This window comes from Engraulis encrasicolus, chromosome 19 (genome assembly GCF_034702125.1).
Source record: "Engraulis encrasicolus isolate BLACKSEA-1 chromosome 19, IST_EnEncr_1.0, whole genome shotgun sequence".
NCBI classification, from domain to species: Eukaryota; Metazoa; Chordata; class Actinopteri; order Clupeiformes; family Engraulidae; genus Engraulis; species Engraulis encrasicolus.
The window spans coordinates 30495411-30512953 of record NC_085875.1 but is presented as its reverse complement, the minus strand read 5'-3'; the positions used below and the strand labels follow the sequence as shown (position 1 = coordinate 30512953).

General features: G+C 43.1%; 1 protein-coding gene across 1 annotated transcript; it reads left to right on the top strand.

The window, feature by feature from the left end:
* The first annotated feature begins 4744 nt into the window (after window positions 1-4744).
* cdc25b (cell division cycle 25B) lies at window positions 4745-14306 on the top strand. Its single transcript, XM_063184095.1, has 15 exons — window positions 4745-5280; window positions 5806-5888; window positions 6147-6198; window positions 7296-7337; window positions 7539-7572; window positions 7686-7787; window positions 7980-8090; window positions 8418-8549; window positions 8834-8920; window positions 9165-9347; window positions 10116-10214; window positions 10470-10532; window positions 10700-10798; window positions 11151-11396; window positions 12893-14306. Exons 1-15 carry the CDS (start codon window positions 5072-5074, stop codon window positions 13031-13033), a joined length of 1683 nt encoding a protein of 560 aa, XP_063040165.1. The 5' UTR covers window positions 4745-5071; the 3' UTR covers window positions 13034-14306.
* The last annotated feature ends 3237 nt before the right edge of the window (window positions 14307-17543 follow it).

Here is a 17543-nt window from a genome sequence, read left to right as displayed (position 1 = left end):
ACTAGCCAAACACACTCTCACAAATGGGTTAAAGTGGCTAGTAAGTCTGTCTTTTCTACCAGCCAAACTGACATTTTTCCAGCATTTGGCCGGTTGTTAGTTAGATCCCTGACTATGTACAGAAATCTGCAAAGCAAATGACTTTGAACAACCCAGCATATCTTTAGAGCAGCAGCATCAAGTAAAATTCCTGATAGGAATGTTGCTAGCCCACATAGCATGCAGGCTTTAGCTCTGCGTTTCACTTTCATTATGATCCTGCAGGATGTTACTCAGAGTGTGACTTAGGCACATGCGATGTAGGCCTAATCATTAACTCTGTAATGTTTTCCTGTGCTAGGGTTAAGTCCACCCACATCCACTTAATGTGAAAGCACATGTTGTCTCACACAGACCAGTCACATAAGTAGACTAGATATTGAGTTTATCACTGTTTAGATTAAAGATATCATTGATCGTTTTTTCACCCCTGAAAATATACGTTATACAAGTGTCTCCCCCTTTTTCCTGGTTTGGTTTTATCTTTTTCCATCGACCAATTGAAAGGGTGTAGCCTACAGCTCATGGCACAGTTATCCTATTCGTTTGTGTGAACTCATGGAAAGCACATTTCACTCCAACTTGTTGCATGTAGAATAGCCTACTGTATGTCCTCACCCTTGATGCATGGTGAAAAGTTTTTTGTTTGCACTTGGGTTGGACCTAAGTCCGCACCAGAGGGTTTGGACCCGAGTTTGCATTTGGTACGGAATGAAGCAGACCTCCTTCCTGACCGAAGAAATCCAACGAAACAAAGACCTTTTGGTTCAACTGAAACCTTTGGTGAACAGCAACTGCTGTGCCGTGTGAAAGCGTTGAGCACATACAAGAGCCAAGTTCTTTTTTGAATAGCCTATGCTTTCGTTAAACGCTTTATGACCTAAATGTACATTCATACATTTTCAAAGCAATTTACTCATCAATTATGCTCAGTTAAACCACAGCTACACATTTTCCATCAAATAAAACAATGTTTGTAGCCTCACAAAGACCATGTAGGCCTATGCACAATTGTAGGCCTACTGATATGAGCAAGATTACACATAAATATGGAAACCAATTAGACTATTAACTATAGACATTTTACCCAAAAAGTGTATGAATCATTATCTTTGTGAGCTAGAATGGAGCCTGGTTGGTAACCATGGCTTTGAGCTGCCTGCAAAGAAACAGCGGGAGGTTCTGTGTTGTGGGGGTTGCGAGATCTAATTTGTGCCTCCATGGCAGGCCTATGGGTTCATCTTGTTTCACAAGACCCACAAGTTTTTAAGGTTTAAGATGTGACAAAAGCGGATCTTGAAGACATTAATCCAAAGATATCATGAAATAGTACTTGTAGGCATATTTTTCAGTGTGTGTGACGTCTACAGGCTATAGCCTAGTCAAGACTCTTATGCAACTAAAATAATCCTTATTAAACCCTTAGAAGTAAATGTTGCTATTAACACAGGCTGGCTATTAAATAGGCCTACATGAGCCTTCATAACTGCATAGTCACTTTATTAGCCATTTGGGCCCTAACTGTCACATTTTTGTTATAAAAGCTTTATATGCTGTAGAATATTCACCAAGGCAATTTTCTATACAAGTCATGTCTTTATTGTTTGAAAGGTTCATTCTTGATACTGCTTGACGAAACAGAGCACTATCATTGGTCACGTTGTTATCGTGGGCGTTCACTACCCTAGTAGTGCAGCGGCTAACTAAAACAATCGTTCAGTTTGCGATACAAGCATGAAAATTGGTACACATATAGCCAAAGGCATTCTAAAAAGAACTGGATATGGAGCCATCGTGAATTTTCAACATGGTGGCCATAGCAGCCATTTTTCAAAATGGCCGCCAGCAACAACAGTTTTCTTATGAGTAATGGATATAATGTGATATTTTAGACACATTTACCATTCATACTATTTGGTAAATGTCTTATGGATAATTTAAAAGTTGTCATGAATATTCAAGATGGCCGCCATTTTCAAGAAAAAGGCCATTAGCGTTACGGAGCTGACAAAAGCGTGAAATTTAGAACATGCTTCCTTAGGACCCAGTACTGCACTGTACTGTATTATATTCTACTATACTGTATCGTAATGTGAAATACCGTACTGTACTGTACTCTACTGCACTATACTGTATGCTACCCAGTACTGCACTGTACTGTACTATACTGTACTGTACTGTAATGTGAAATACTGTACTGTACTGTACTGCACTATACTGTATGCTACTGTACTGTACTGTACTATACTGTACTGTACTGTAATGTGAAATACTGTACTGTACTGCACTATACTGTATGTTACTGTACTGTACTGTACTCTACTGTACTGTAATGTGAAATACTGTACTGTACTGTACTCCACTGCACTATACTGTATGCTACTGTACTGTACTCTACTTTGCTATTCTGCACCGTACTGTATGCTACTGTACTGTACTATACTGTACTGCACTGTACTGAATGGTACTGTTCTGTACTATACTCTACTGTATGTTTCTATACTGCACCGTACTGTTTACTACTGTAATATAATGTACTGCACTGTACTGTATGCTACTGTACTGTACTGTACTCCACTGTACTTTTCTATACTGCACCGTATTGTATGCTACTGTACTGTACTGTACTGTACTGTACAACTATAGAACTGAACCATGTAGAGCATTCTGAGGTCATGTATAAAGCAAAAAAGTGTAGTGGGAATGAGTTATGTTACTGTTACCACTCACATTTGTGAAGGTTAAACAAAGGTCATGTGGCATTTTGTTTGGGTGGGGGGGTGGGGGGTATGGTACACTATCCTTCCTCCCAGACTATTTGTGTGCCTTGCATATCAAGAAAATGAGTATCGTAATGACTTACTTTTATAGTATACCTGTATACCATATGAGAGTTGTTGTTTTATATAGATATTTCTCCTATGGGTAAGGGTGGCAAAGACCTACGGTACATGTTGTCCGTCAACTGTCAGTTTTGAAGTACCAATTGAAGTACTCAATTATTACTGAGCTAACTGTAATGCAACTTGTGACGCAATTTACTTGGTGAGGAAAAAACAATTTTACCTCTGCCTACTTACTCAACATACTACTTAGAAAACATTTTCCTTATTAATTTGAACTGAAGGCATACTGTAGCCTATATGTACATTGAATAATCTTTAATGCCATTCTAAAGATGGCAGAAATGCACTCAATATGCACAATGCTACTTGTGAGAATGTAGAATTAGATGATCTTATCGCTTCTTCATACATATCGAGAGGTCCTGTCCTTTACCCTCTCTCATACAAATAAAAAATATCTGTCAGGGAAATTAGAGGATGGAGAACCTGCTACCTTGGACATCATCTTGCACTGACACTTCCCCATTCAGATGCTGCTCAGCAAGCATTAGCAGCAGTTGTCTATTCTCACCATAGTTTTAGTGTGGGAAATGCTCATTTGAATTCAGATTCAGAAAACAGCCAGTAAAATGTTGTATTGCCTCATCATGACTGATGAAACATTTGCTTTGCTGTCAGTAGAAATGTAATGCATTGCAATGCATTGTAGAATTGAATCAAATCGAATCGAATCGCTACCTCCCGAATCGTAATCGAATCAAATCTTGAGGGCAGTGCCAATGCACCACTATGTACATTTTTGTAGTTTCATCAATCTGGTTAAGCAGGCTACCACTGCCCTTTCATCTCTGCTGAGTTCCGGACTATATTAACATTGTCAGCTACTATAATGTAATTTAATAACAATGTAATGCATTACACAACATGACATATTGTATATGACAGTAGAAAAAAAATCTGAGGGCTCTTAGGCCAGAATTACAGCATATACCCTAAAGAAACACCATGCAAAGTGCTTTTCTAACTTCCCTAACGGTAAAACCCTTAACAGACTCCACTTGTATGATTATCTGACATGGGCTGCCATCTTGAAAGAAACAGTGATACTATACTGTTACTGTATATTAAGTATAGAATGAGATAAAAGGAAGCTTCTGGTTAATTCCAAAGTTATCATGAAAAATTACTGATTTGACACCGATATCACCTATATCAGATAAATCATACAAGTGAAGGCTGCCATCTTGAAAATGGGGGCCATCTTGAATATTCATGACAACTTTTCTATTATCCATATCACATTTACCAAGTGGTAGGAATGGTAAATATGTCTAAAATATATTATATCCAAGAAAACTGTTGTGGCTGGCGGCCATTTTGAAAAATGGCTGCCATGGCCACCATGTTGAAAATTCACGATGGCTCCATATCCAGTTCTTTTTGGAATGCCTTTGGCTATATGTGTACCAATTTTCATGCTTGTATCACAAACTGAACGATTCCTTTATATTTTGGAGCTAAGCTATTAGACTATAGCTTAAAATCTTCCGCGGGAAAAGTTGCCAATTTTTTTTTCTACTTCGATTTCCTATCCCCGCCCCAATTTTACGAAACGTCATTTTATTGGACACATTTCTGCTTACACTCGCCATCAAAGCATGGATTGGATACTTTTCCTGTATGTCATACATATCCCCTCCTTTTCCACGCCTCAAAAAGTGAACAGGGATACAAAGGAAAGATAGCTGATTGGACAGCTAACAGCGAACAGCCTCTCTGATTGGTCAGAGTGGTTACCGCTCGTGGCCCCCTCATTTTGAACATAAATAAAGGATACAATTTTGCTTCATTTTATCTCAGTGGTGTATGTGAGGGGTCAGGGAGAGTGCGAGGTCTGCAACTCTCTGACAAGCAAGGCGAAGCAAAATGTCTACTTAAATATTTTTACTCTTTTATGCAATCGGAACTCCCAAGATGCTCACCATGCTTCATTCTACAACTTTTCCCTCAGCAATCGAATCCTAAGACAGAACTGAATATTTTTTGCACGCTAATACCAGCTAGCTTGCTAATCTATGCTCTCTTGATAGACATCAGTGTGTAGAGGCAACTTCACGTCATCTGTGTATCCCTGTTTTCTTGGAACTACAGTATTTCTGTACGGACATCACTTTTCAAGTTTAAACATGGAGTTGCCTCAAGAAATCGAGGTCAGTCCTGTCAACTTCCATCAAGGCTGCAGGCCCGACAGGAACCCCAGGCTTGCCAAACTCTCGCTCCCGGAGTTGGGTGGGAAGGCTTCCCCCTGCATCAAGAATCTTTTTGCTTCCCCAACTGTTCTGTCTCCTGTGACAAATTTGGCTTTAAACATGACCAATCTCGCAGTTCTCGGAAGGTAAATACGGCGAATGCAACTCTTTGTTCGAATTTGCTTTGTTGTTTGTTACCGGGTTAACTTGAAGCGCGGTATTTGGCTAATTCTTAAGCTACAAGTTAGCAGTTCTAGCTTTAGTTACACCGGTACTCTTCTAACCATTTTTTTTTTACAATAATGTGAACTGTTAGTCATGACTTGTCTTTTGTATTTCATGTTTCTGAATGACAACTCGATACACTAACCACACGTCTTATGGCTCACAGTTGCCATAGTGTATGCAGGATACCGATGGATTGTTTTTTTGATGGTCCAATTAACTGTACTTGGCAGTCAAACCAGTATCACAGTTTTCACGCATTCAAATTTAGTAGTAGCACAATACCTTAGTGCTGTATTCCTCTTTGCAGTTTAAGTGTAATGGGGTCTCAAAACTACTGAATGCTCATATCTGACCCTCTCATGTTGCCACTAGTTGTCTTTTTAAGTTGTGTCCAATATGTGTCATATTGTACCCATTCACGAATCTACTGCTTGTTATTGCAGTCAATGTGATACCCCTAAACGGAAGACGAACGTCCCGCTTTTAAAGATCCCTTCCTATGCCTCAGACGCCTCCTCCGATGCTGGTGAGTAGCCTAATTTCACCTAGGGTGGCTGACATTCTCTCCCCTTGCATCTCTCACGTCAGCTCTTTCTGCCATACACCACAGTAAACATATTTGTTAAGCATGTGTCCCATAATGATGTCCGAAGACATCAGACACTTTAAATGCAGACCATTTAGTCAAGATGTTGTTGAACAAGTCATGCACCTATATTCAGGTGCTTTCAAGTTTTTTTTTTTTTCACGATATTAATTTCTTTTAACCTCTGCTCCTGCCTAGGTCTTGGTATGGATTCTCCTGGACCACTAGACTTGGTTGATGCTGATCAAAGGTATGTTGTGTGTGTTTGGGTGCCTATTTGCATGATCATGTACACATTCTGCAAAAAAAAATGGACAAACTGTCAGTGGATCACATAACGGTAGAGATTTATAATGGTAATCCCCCAAGCCAAGCCATCACAGAGCACCAGTCTGATTAAAGATCATTCACCTCATATGAGATAATCTACCTCACTTTCCTCAAGGGGGCTTTGGGGTATTTCAGGGGGGTCCGTTGCATGGGGGGAGGGCTAAGGATGGAGGGGTGTCTGCATCTCATCCTGGAGTTACAGAATGGTGCAATGCGCATGCTCATCCACTTGATGGGAGATCGGGCTTATCCATCTTTGTAGCATGTGGGTTTGTGCTCAAGGCCACAGAGCAACTGTTGAATCACCAGGCATCCATCCACCTGTGGTGTGGCTGTGCTGATTGGCATGTGTCCCGCTCGCTGCTTGTCCAGCTGTTTCTTTGCCTGTGTCCTGCTGCATGTATCAACAGGGGGGGAGGGGTGGAGGCGCACTGCCTGGCACGCTTTCCATACGTTTTTCTAAGAGTATATTGTCTGCGATGGGGGGTGGGGGGTTACTGCTTTCCTTGCTTGTATGTACCCCCCTTCTTGTGTCCCATTTCCTTCTGAATGAGACACACTCCTCGCCTCCACCCCCCTTCACAAACCCATTCACCTCATCCTACACCCCCCATCCACCCCCACCCCAACGCACATTCTACCCAGTCTCCGTGACTGCAACAAAGGATGCTGGCCGTGGGGGTTAGCGGCTGCATAGGCAGGCATATGGTGGATTAGCGGATGCGCGCACACGCTGCCCCCCTGTTTCAGGCCGATAAAACGCACACAGACACACAACTCATTCAACTCGCCCACTTATCGTTTCTCTCAAGTAGCCGTTTAGCATACAGGTGGGCACCGCTTGGAGACTTCTCTCTACAAACCCCCGGCCCTAATTTAACCACGCAGCAAGCAACTCAATGCCCGTCTGCCTTTTTATGTAATTTAATGACTTAAACTGTCTTTTTTTTTTTTACCTTGAAGATTTCTTCTTTTAACCAAGCAGCTTGTTTTTTGTTCGTTTTCTTTTCCCTCCAGGTTTAAGGATGCCATACAGAGAATGGGACAGCAAAGCGACGAGTGAGTATTTGCATTTTGTAGCTTGATTGATTTTCTTTTAGATGTTTTTAATTGCAATTGAGGCAACGTTAGAGGAGTGCTCCATAGGGAAAACTTTTAAGTGTTGTCTAGGTCATTCATTGCCCCCTTGGGGATGACTTTGTTTACTATCTTTCTAATGAATAATTGTCTACTCCTCCCCCTTTTTTATGGTTTGAGCAGAAAGGCACCCATCAGAAGAATCCATTCCCTTCCGGTAAGTTAACCAGCCATTTTTCCCTCCATGCTGTATAGACTATGAACTACTGTATTAGTCTGTCTGTACTTGGCAGTATCTGTAATGTGGTGATGTACTGTTATTGTTTTCAGACTCGGTTCTTGGCAATGAGCCCTACTTTCCAGCAAAAAGATCCAGAGCTTCATCGTTTCTTTGGCCAGTCCCACTCCAACGCTAACAAAGAAAACATACAGGTTTGTGGTGTTGTATTATTCTGCACACGTTGGTTTTTGGAATTCTTAACCAGTTAAACATTCTCGGGGTCATAGAGTTTAGAGTGGGGTAGTGCTGAGATATGGGAACAATGTTATTGTCTGTTGGTGCAGTGAAATTTTGCTGGTTTGCTTTTTAAATGTTTGTCTGTTTGTTTGTCTCTCCCTTTACAGGACAGCTCAGTATTTAAGAAACCCTCTCTCCCTGTGTCCCGCTCTCGACTAAGATCAAGCCCCAACAAAGATGCTTTTGCTCAGCGGCCCAACTCTGCCCCTGCACTTATGGTAATGTCAGATAAGCCTGCTCACTCGGCCTTATCGGTAGACAGGCCAGAGAGTTCCTCTAGCCTGGAGAACAAAACAAAAAGTTTAAATGCAATAGTCAATGTTAGTTGACTCAATACTTTAAAATTAAAAAATGAAAGTTTTTGCTTCTTGTAAATTCAGGGTTGTGTTTTGCTGATATTGTGGCTCAGAGTTAATAATAAACTTGTACTTTTTTACAAACAACCAACCGATAGATCTTTGCTGTCTTCAATGCAGCTGACTTTTGGCAGCCCTCGCTGTATGCATTCCTGAAGTTAATCATTGTTTTCTTGTTGACGATTGCAGCTCTCGCCGCCCTCCAGTCACTTTGCATCACTGGACGACAGCAGCCCACTCTTCCTACGCCGCTCCTCGCTGACTAGCAGTCTCCATGACGACGACGATGATGGGTTCCTTGACGTTCTGGATGACATGGAGGTGTGTGTGTGTGTACATGCGAATGGCTGGTTGCATGATCTACGTGTAGTTTGTGCCTGAAGAATATCATTCATCCAGGTCGTAATGTTCAAAGAGTTCAGCTGTAAGCAGTTTCTTGGATGATGAGCGCAGTGTCTAAAGAAGAGTAGTTGCTTAGAACTAAACTCTGTTAAAGCACAGGAAAACTTTTTTTTTTGCGATAAACTAGTTTTCCAAACAGTTGTGTTCCTAGAGCAGGCATTTAGACAGTGGAGTTAATTCTCTGGCTTGCTCTTGTTTTGCAGAATGAGTCGGACGTCCCGGCAGGCATGGCCAGTCTCCTCACGGCTCCCCTGGTCACCAACAGATCACCCACAGAGGACCTCAGCGTGGTACGTTGGCTCTCTGGCACTTTGTAGATGGACACAGACAAAGACCAGATGCACCTTTTTCTGTATTGAGTTTATCACAAGCCATCGCCCAACACTTAAACATTCCTTAGGTTGGAATTGTCTGTACCGGTAAAGATGAGAGAAACTGATCACCCTGACTCAATCTCACACCCCTTACTCAACACATTGGTCCAATGGTTAGTGGTACTTGCCTCATGCCCCGCCTCTCTCTGTTCTGTTGCAGCCGTTGATTCGCTGTCGGCCGCGGGGTCTCTTCCGGTCTCCGTCCATGCCCAATCCCCAGGCTCGCTCCCACCTCAAGAGGCAGGAGCGTGTGGACGACAACACGCCAATCAGAGTGAAGAGGAGGCGGAGTTTGGCCGGCACTCACTTCACCGATGAAGAGCAGTACAAGCCCCAACAGACGGTACGTGTAGACACACACACACACACACACACAGGTTCATGAGTTCAATTGACCCAGTCAGCATCTCTGGGCCCGCTCATGAAATCATTTGTTTTCCCCTCACCTGCTCCACCCTCTGTCTGTAGTGGCTAATTAATATGCCTAATGACTGGCAGTGATTGGCATCGTACGACCTCGGGTGGAGCTTTCGGAGGGGAAAACAATGCAGTTTTATGGGCGGGCCATAGGTGCCGACGGTCAATACACAGAAAGGAGGAAAATCATTGCTGAATTCCAATTGGCCTTAAAAGCATGTTGCACTGTTATGGCAAAGTGATTTGTGCAATTGGGGAAACTGTAGCAAAACGGCAAACCGATACAGATACTGGACTTGCACTCATGCAGCCAACGTCTTTGCCCTTTCAGTTAGTATTCATCATTTTAAGGTGAAATACTTTCCCAGTCTGAGGTGTGTTCTCAGGCACGGCTGTAGCCTGTAGGCTAGAGTGCATTGTTGACATGCAGTATATGATAAATCCCATTTTTGGACAGTGGCCTACTTCAAGCCTCATGAAACATGGCAACATTGTTTATATTCAACATTAACACAGATGCACAGAACACCCTCCAGTAAGACATAAGTCCCTATGGCAGTTGAGAGGGAGATTTTTTTGGGTCTATTGCATAAGTGGTCAAACGGGCCAACCAAACAAACCCAAATGCCTGTTTCAGAACGTTACATAAAGTCGCCCTTTTGCATCTAACTCTGGCTCTCATTTTGTTTTGCAGGCCTGTGCTCACGTTCAGAGGTCAAAATCATTCTGTCAGACCGAGATTGAAAAGCTGCTGGACAGCGACACTCAGAATGTGATTGGAGACTTCACCAAGGTCAGTCACAACTTCCAATCCATTCATCTCCATGTAGAATATCTGAACTGAAGATACAGTTGTCCTTCAATTTGCTGTTCTTCATACATGGAAAATGTAAATGTTTACTTCCACAATAGACTTTTGTGTTTTTGTTTTCAATAAAGTCAAATGTGAGCATTGGACCAGCCACGGTTTTAGTCATGTACAGCGAAAACTGGTTTGCATGCAATGTAGGTCTGACCTTTTTCTTTTGTTTTTGTCTTCCCTGCACAGCCCTTGGTTTTCCCGACTGTAGATGGGAAGCATCAGGACCTGAAATACATCACGGCGGATACGGTGAGTGGAGTTAGCCTTCCTTCCTTTTCCCTTTGCAGACCATGCGCTCATCACGCGTGACCCCAACTGTTTGTTATTGCTCCGACACTTTCTGTGATGCTTGCCCTACAATACATCCTGCCATTGTGTACTGTATACTCACGTGTGTCTTGCGTTGTGTTTTGCAGATGGTAGCAGCGCTCAACGGCCAATTTAATGAGCTGGTGGAGCGTCTGATTGTCATTGACTGCCGGTACCCGTACGAGTTCGAAGGAGGTCACATCAAGGTATTTCAGTGTTTTGTGTTTCCTTTGCTGTCTATGTGGCCTGTTGCTTGCTTTGGTACAGGAAAGCATGTGTTTGTGTTGCAGAGTTGGTGCATGTGTGTGTATCCATTTCTACTTATCTACAAATGCTTAGACACTACTTCACTACTACATTATGGGTTAATTCTGCCACGTGTATGTCATGCTGCTACCCAATTTTAGTATGGCTTTTCACTACTAAATAAAATCCAGTTTCATGCAACCAAAGACTTTTTTTTTATTATCTGGAGTTAAGTGGCTTTCACTTCCATTTCACTACTTCCTCTAAATAATAAATAACCCTTACACCTGCTGTGTATTTTTTTTCCCCCAGACTGCACTGAACCTGCACCAGGAGGACCAGATTGAGGCCTTCTTCATGAAGAATCCAATTATCCCCGAGTGTGCGGAGAAGCGCGTGGTGCTGGTGTTCCACTGCGAGTTCTCGTCGGAGCGTGGGCCGCGCATGGCCCGTTACGTGCGGGAGCGCGACCGCGCCCTCAACGAGTACCCACACCTCCACTACCCCGAGCTCTACATCCTCAAGGGAGGCTACAAGGAGTTCTTCCCCCTCCACCAGGTGTGTGTGAGGACTAAGTCAAACACTAACATACTGATATAGACACACACACACACACACACACTCCGTGTGCAATAAGAAGTTTGGGCTGCATCAACAGCTTTGTCTCTGACCAAGTTGGCAGCTTCCTTGGCTACATTGCAATGTCCAGTAGATAACTGGTCAGCAAGGGCACTTGCTGAGAAACGAGGGTCCTGGATAGTAGGGTCAAAGAGCGTCTATTTGGGGTCTTGCACACCAGGGTGGTAAAGCGTCACAGAACGGCCGCGTTTTTTACCGGCGTCGGTGAAAATACATTGAAACATATCTGTCCTTACACACCAACCGGCGGTAGTCGAGCGTCAGCGGCGTGGGAGCCGGCTCCGCGCCGCGCTGCATTTGGAAATAGAACTCGAGCGTATTTTTCACGCCGACGACCGGCGGTGTCTCCATTCAAATGAATGGCAAAGTAGCATGCTAACTTTGGCTGTGGGGAGGGTTTTGAATAGGACTGGCCGTGCACGCCGACGCTGTCAGTGTGAAAGGCAGAGAAAAACACGCCGGCCAAAACTAAGCAGAAAGACCGCGTCCGTCCCGGGACCGTTCCGTTCCGCCTTGGTATGTTTTGGCCCTTAGAGTAATAGAAGTTGAACTCGGCCCAGCGAAGGCAAAGAGTTAAGTCTTCTTGGGGGGCCTTGTCCTATCCTTTTTCTGTGGTGTTTGGTGGTGGCTTGCATAAAATGCGTGCTACTGCCATCTACAACGGAAAGGGAACTCCATTTATTCTCAACCGCAAGTCTCCAAAGGTCTCCTAAAGCAGTGCTCACCAGCAGTGTCATTTATAGTGCATCCCAATATGTGACCTTGCCTCCTCCACTTGCCTCCTCCACTTGCTTCTCGTCATGATGACATCACTGACAACAGCATTATATTTCAATATCTTGCAAAAGCTCAATTGTAAAGTCTTTTTCTCATTTGCAATTGGGATGGTGAATGAAAAACAGTCCCTCAAAAGTTGTTGTGGCGAGGCTGACAGCTGGGAAACTTTATCGTTTTCTCCACGGAGGAGGGGCCAGGAGGCGGGACGAGGAGACAAGCACAAGTGGAGGAGGCAAGGACACATATTGGGATGCACCCACGGATCCCGGAAAAGTACCAGCCTGAAGTATCTTGCTCTAATAAACGCTCTCTTTGTATCCTTTCCCATCCATGACCTTCTGCTCGATCAGTGCTCTACGTGTTATGTCTTGATGTGATATTGTGCAAGGCTTCATTGGTGTCATTCCAGAAGGGAGGTGAACCATGACCTGTAAGATACTTTGTCACTTTTTGTTTCCTTTTGTTCTCCCCAAGGTGGGCTTGGCGGTAGGTTGTGTTGCACCGATACCATTTTTTTGGCCCCGATACTGATACCCGATTCCTGGCTGTGCAGTATCGGGAGGTTTTTCTATAGCTTGTGGAAGAGAATTTCTTTTGTACTTAAGATTGACCCCTCTATCTTTTTGTTTTGTCTGCAGGCTGAGTGTGAACCTCAGGCTTACCGTCCCATGCACCACGAAGACTTCAAGGAGGACCTTAGAAAGTTCCGGCTCAAGAGTCGTACGTGGGCAGGGGAACGCAGCAAAAGGGATCTTTACAGCCGTCTGAAAAAGCTCTGACTGAAACACACGCCATGTAACACTTAAACACTCCCCTTAACCCGGTCACTGCCATTTTTTTTTAAACAACAGTCTACTTCAGCACACTCTTGTGCATTCGGTTTTAATAACACAAACACACACACGCGCACACACTCAAACACATGTGCAATACACACATGCCAGTTTGTACGTGGTCTGTATTTTAGAAGTTGATGCTCAGGTGTAATCATCCATCCAAAAAAAATCCAGAAAGGAAGGAAAAAAGGTAACAAAAATTAGCACTTCTTCGTTTGGTTTTGAATTGTTTTTAGTGCTAATATCAATTGAAGTTTTTTTTTTTTTTTAAATATCTTTTGCTTTTGTCTTTTTTTACAATTTGGCTACTTTGTTATTCTCCACTGCCACTGTGAGATGCGATATTGATTTGTGTGTGCTCTACACTGTTCTGAAGGTTTTGCTGAGTATTCTCGTGTGTGTGTGTGCATGCGAGCCCCTGCTCGTGCGTGTTCACTTGTCATGGAGATCTAGTGTGCAGGTTATTCTGATTATTGCTAGTATCTATTAGAATTATTTATTTAGCAGGGCCCAGTTTTCCCTGAAATATTTATCATATAAATTATTAATCCTCATATTTCACTCCAAGAAGGTTGACGCCATGTGTACCACGCACGTACGCGCACACACACAAGTACGCACACAAGCAAACGGCTGTGAGTGCACACACGCAGACATACACACAGACACGCACGCACACGCATGCAATCTGCTAACCACTAACTCCACCAGCGGTCTCTTCCCTTCCCCCTCCTCCTGCTTTTGCACTGAAGGGGAGCTATGTAGTGAACTAACCCGTGTCTCACACATTACTGAAAAACTTGAATATTTTGAGGGAGGGGTGAGGGACGAGACTTGTCTGGGTGAGAGAGCTTTTCTTTTTTTTTTCTTTTTTTTAATTTAATGACTGACCAAAAAGTATTCCACCTAGAGAAGTGCATTTGACCTATTTGGAATGCTGCAGGACAGCCTGAAATGTTTGTAAATTTGATTCGGTCTCTGAATTTGTATTTGGTTTTATATTTTTCTTAATTTCTCACATGGTCCCCATCCACCAGAGACCTCTTCTGTACAGTGTATTTTTCTTCGCTTTTGTAATTGCATAAATATTGCTGTACATTTTGGATGTGTGTATACAATTCCTGTGTGTTTTTGAATGAGATGTGTGGCCGAGATGGTCTGTGAAAACTGAGATTCAGTGTGTGGAGGTGGGGAAAAAATAAACAGCCAGAATGGATTTATTTGTTGTTTTGTTTGTACTTCAAAGAAATGATGGCTTATTAGTTTAAATAACACTAAATCTGGTCCAATCAGTGCTCAATAAGGCATCTGTAGACCCTCTGTAGGTGAAATTAGTATGAGGATGCCAGACTATGGGCCTGTTCATACATACCCTGGTATTTTGATAAATGAACATTTTTTTTCAAAATATTTTCATTTACATCATAGGCAAATATGCTGCTGAGAGCTGTCATAAATATGTTAAGCCTTTGTGCTGAGGTTTTTTTTCTTTTTTAAAGAAAGAGGAAAAACCTCAGTTTGTTTGTGAACGAAAGGCACAAATGAAGGGAAAGATCTACGTTTATCCAAATACCCGGGTATGTATGAACAGCCCCTATGTCTGTCTGCACCATTTTAGAAATCTAGGTTTTTATTAGTCTGCTTCCTCATTTTATTTTAGTGCTAAAACTGGTTTACTTTGTCCATCAATCTCAGGAAGGGCTGAAACACCCAACCCAGTTTTACGAAAACACAAACGGCAGTCTCTCACGGCCTCTAGCAGACATACACGGCTTGTTTTTCACTCCTATTTTCAAATCCTCCCGCCAAGCTATTAGCCTGGAGTCGTTTATGCACGTGCCCCCACACACCACACACACACGCACACATTTGCACATACACACACACGTGCCCCCACACAAATTCCTGAACTGCTTGACAGGGGAGGGCCTCTACTCACAGCCACTCCTCATGACGTGCTCTAGCAGGACCTTCCACCCTGTGTGTGTGTGTGTGTGTGTGTGAATGTGAGTGAGAGAGAGAGTGACGCCAGTGTTTTGAACTGTGAATGTGTCCGTATGAGATTTGTGTTTTCATGCATTTATGCATGCAGAAAGGCAAAAGGGAAGGCATTGTGAGCTGATTGTCAATGCAGTTTTCGTAGCGCTGGAGGCTAACTCTAGCATAAACTAAAGGACACCAGGCCAGGCAGAAAAAGAGTAGGAATGAGTGCAGACGGAAACTTGGAGGTTTGGCTACTAGAAGGCTACAGGCGAGAGGGAGTGGGGCCCACGTGCACTCTGCACGTGAATAGTTTTTTGAGGGAAGCCGTATGGCCCTGTGCCAAGTTTTCAAATCCTGGAGCCAAAAGAGAAGGAGTGTGTGTTGTGAAACAGAAGGAGGGAAGGCGAGAGACTTGAGGGAGTTTGAAAAAAAAGGAGGGAAGAACGTGAGGGTTATTTTTGTAGGCTTGCCGTTCACAGCTTGTAGATTTGAATGTTTTGACTCTGACTCTCTCTCTCTCTCTCTCTCTCTCTCTCTCTCTCTCTCTCTCTCTCTCCCTCTCTCTCTCTCCCTTTATTCATAACAACAGTGTCACTGGCTGCTGGGCAGTACTGTCATTCTGTCCAACACTTTACGGCCCTAGTATCCGTTCTGGGCTTTTAGACTTCTCAGAGGGTTGCTGAGTTATAGAGATCTCTATTATTCAGTCTGGCCTCCGTGCCTTTTTGTTCTGCTGTCTTGTCTGCCTCCGTGTGTAGTCGGCATTCATTGTCTGCAGTCAGTGGGTTTTCTCTCTGTTCAAACTTTTGGGGGCCAGAGCACCATTGGCTGAAAGGGACGGCTCATCATCGCTATGACGATGCACACCACATCCTGTTTTTGTCTTTCAGCTGCTGGAATAATCACAGAAAAAAAACATGGCAAGCCTACAGACAGACATACCCACTCACACACATACACACACTCACGTGCAAAGGCCCTCTGTGCAGATGAAACGTGCCCTTATTGAATTGCTTATTAAATTGCTAAATTAGAAATCAATCCATGTCGGAATTTGCTCATCTAAAGCTATAATGAGAGAAGTCTTGTAGTAGACTTGGCTTGGTCTGGGGAAACAGTCTTTTTAAACTTAGCTTTTAGAACAAAAGCAGTATTTTCTCCCTTCTAAAGACATAGCCTCTCTCGGTCTCTGTCTGTCTCTGTCTCTCTCGCAGGCACACACACACGCACGCCATGCAGACAAACGTTTTCTGGTCTGAGCTATATGAAGTCCTCTTGCAGGGAAGAAATTTGGTGTGTGTGTGTGCGTGCGTGTGTCTGTGCGTGTGTGTGTGTGCGTGTAAGGTTAGGGGGCCTGCTGGCCTGCTGTGTTAAATAAGCATGACCGGCAGCTGTTAACTAACAGCTGCTCCATTGTATTGACTTGACTGCTGTGCCTCCCTGTGTGTTCGAATCCTTCATTGCGTCTCTCTTGACTCTCATACCAGAGCAATGCTGTGCGTGTGTTGCTGTGTGTGTGTGTGTGTGTGTGTGTGTGTGTGTGTGTGTGTGTGTGTGTGTGTGTGTGTGTGTGTGTGTGTGCGTGCGTGCGTGCGTGCGTGCGTGCGTGCGTGTGTGTGTAATATGATGCTTATGATGTGAGAGAAACACTTCAGCACACACTTGTCCTGTGCTCAGAAAGCTAGCAAATGTGCATTATTTCGAGAGCACAGTGAATACATTCATGAGGAATGAAATCCACTCCCTCGCCTAATCTTTCTCTCTGAAAGAGTAGCGCGACATGCATGACACAAGTGCAGGTGATGAGGTGAAAGACAGTTTGGTGTCTCTCATACTGTGTCATGACTAATTAATTCATTGTATTTTAGTTATTGTAATTAGACAGTGCACATACAGTAGACCTAGTACTTATATGTAACATGCTATGGTAACTTTATAATAAGGGATGCATAAAAGGCATTAAAAAGACTTATGATGAACAAAACATAAACAAATGTCCATTTACTAAATTGTATTAATGTTTTATTAAATATCTACAAAATTATATTTTATATAAATGTAAAACACGAACACAACATTTCCCAGTCATTTACAATTGTTTTAATGTTTTGTTCATCATTAGTTAACTTTTTTATGCAAGCCTTATTATAATGTGTTGGCCATACTATGTGTATAGCATGATGTTTATGTCAGGGCAATTTGCAAATGTTCGTAGACAAAAAGTAAAATCCAATTCCATGGAGCTATTGGTAGGCCTACTGTATCCTTCAGGGGTAAGTCCTTCCTCTGTTGAAAAGCACAAAACCAAACCCAGTCCACTGAAACTGATTGGCGAAACAGGCTATCAGCTTTTTGATTTATGTTCTCCCAGTCAGATATTGGATTCTGTATTTCTTTTTGACATTTTCTTGTTTTGAGTGTTCAAATGAGTTTCTCAGCAGAGGTCTTTGAAAGCAGTACTGTCAGCAGC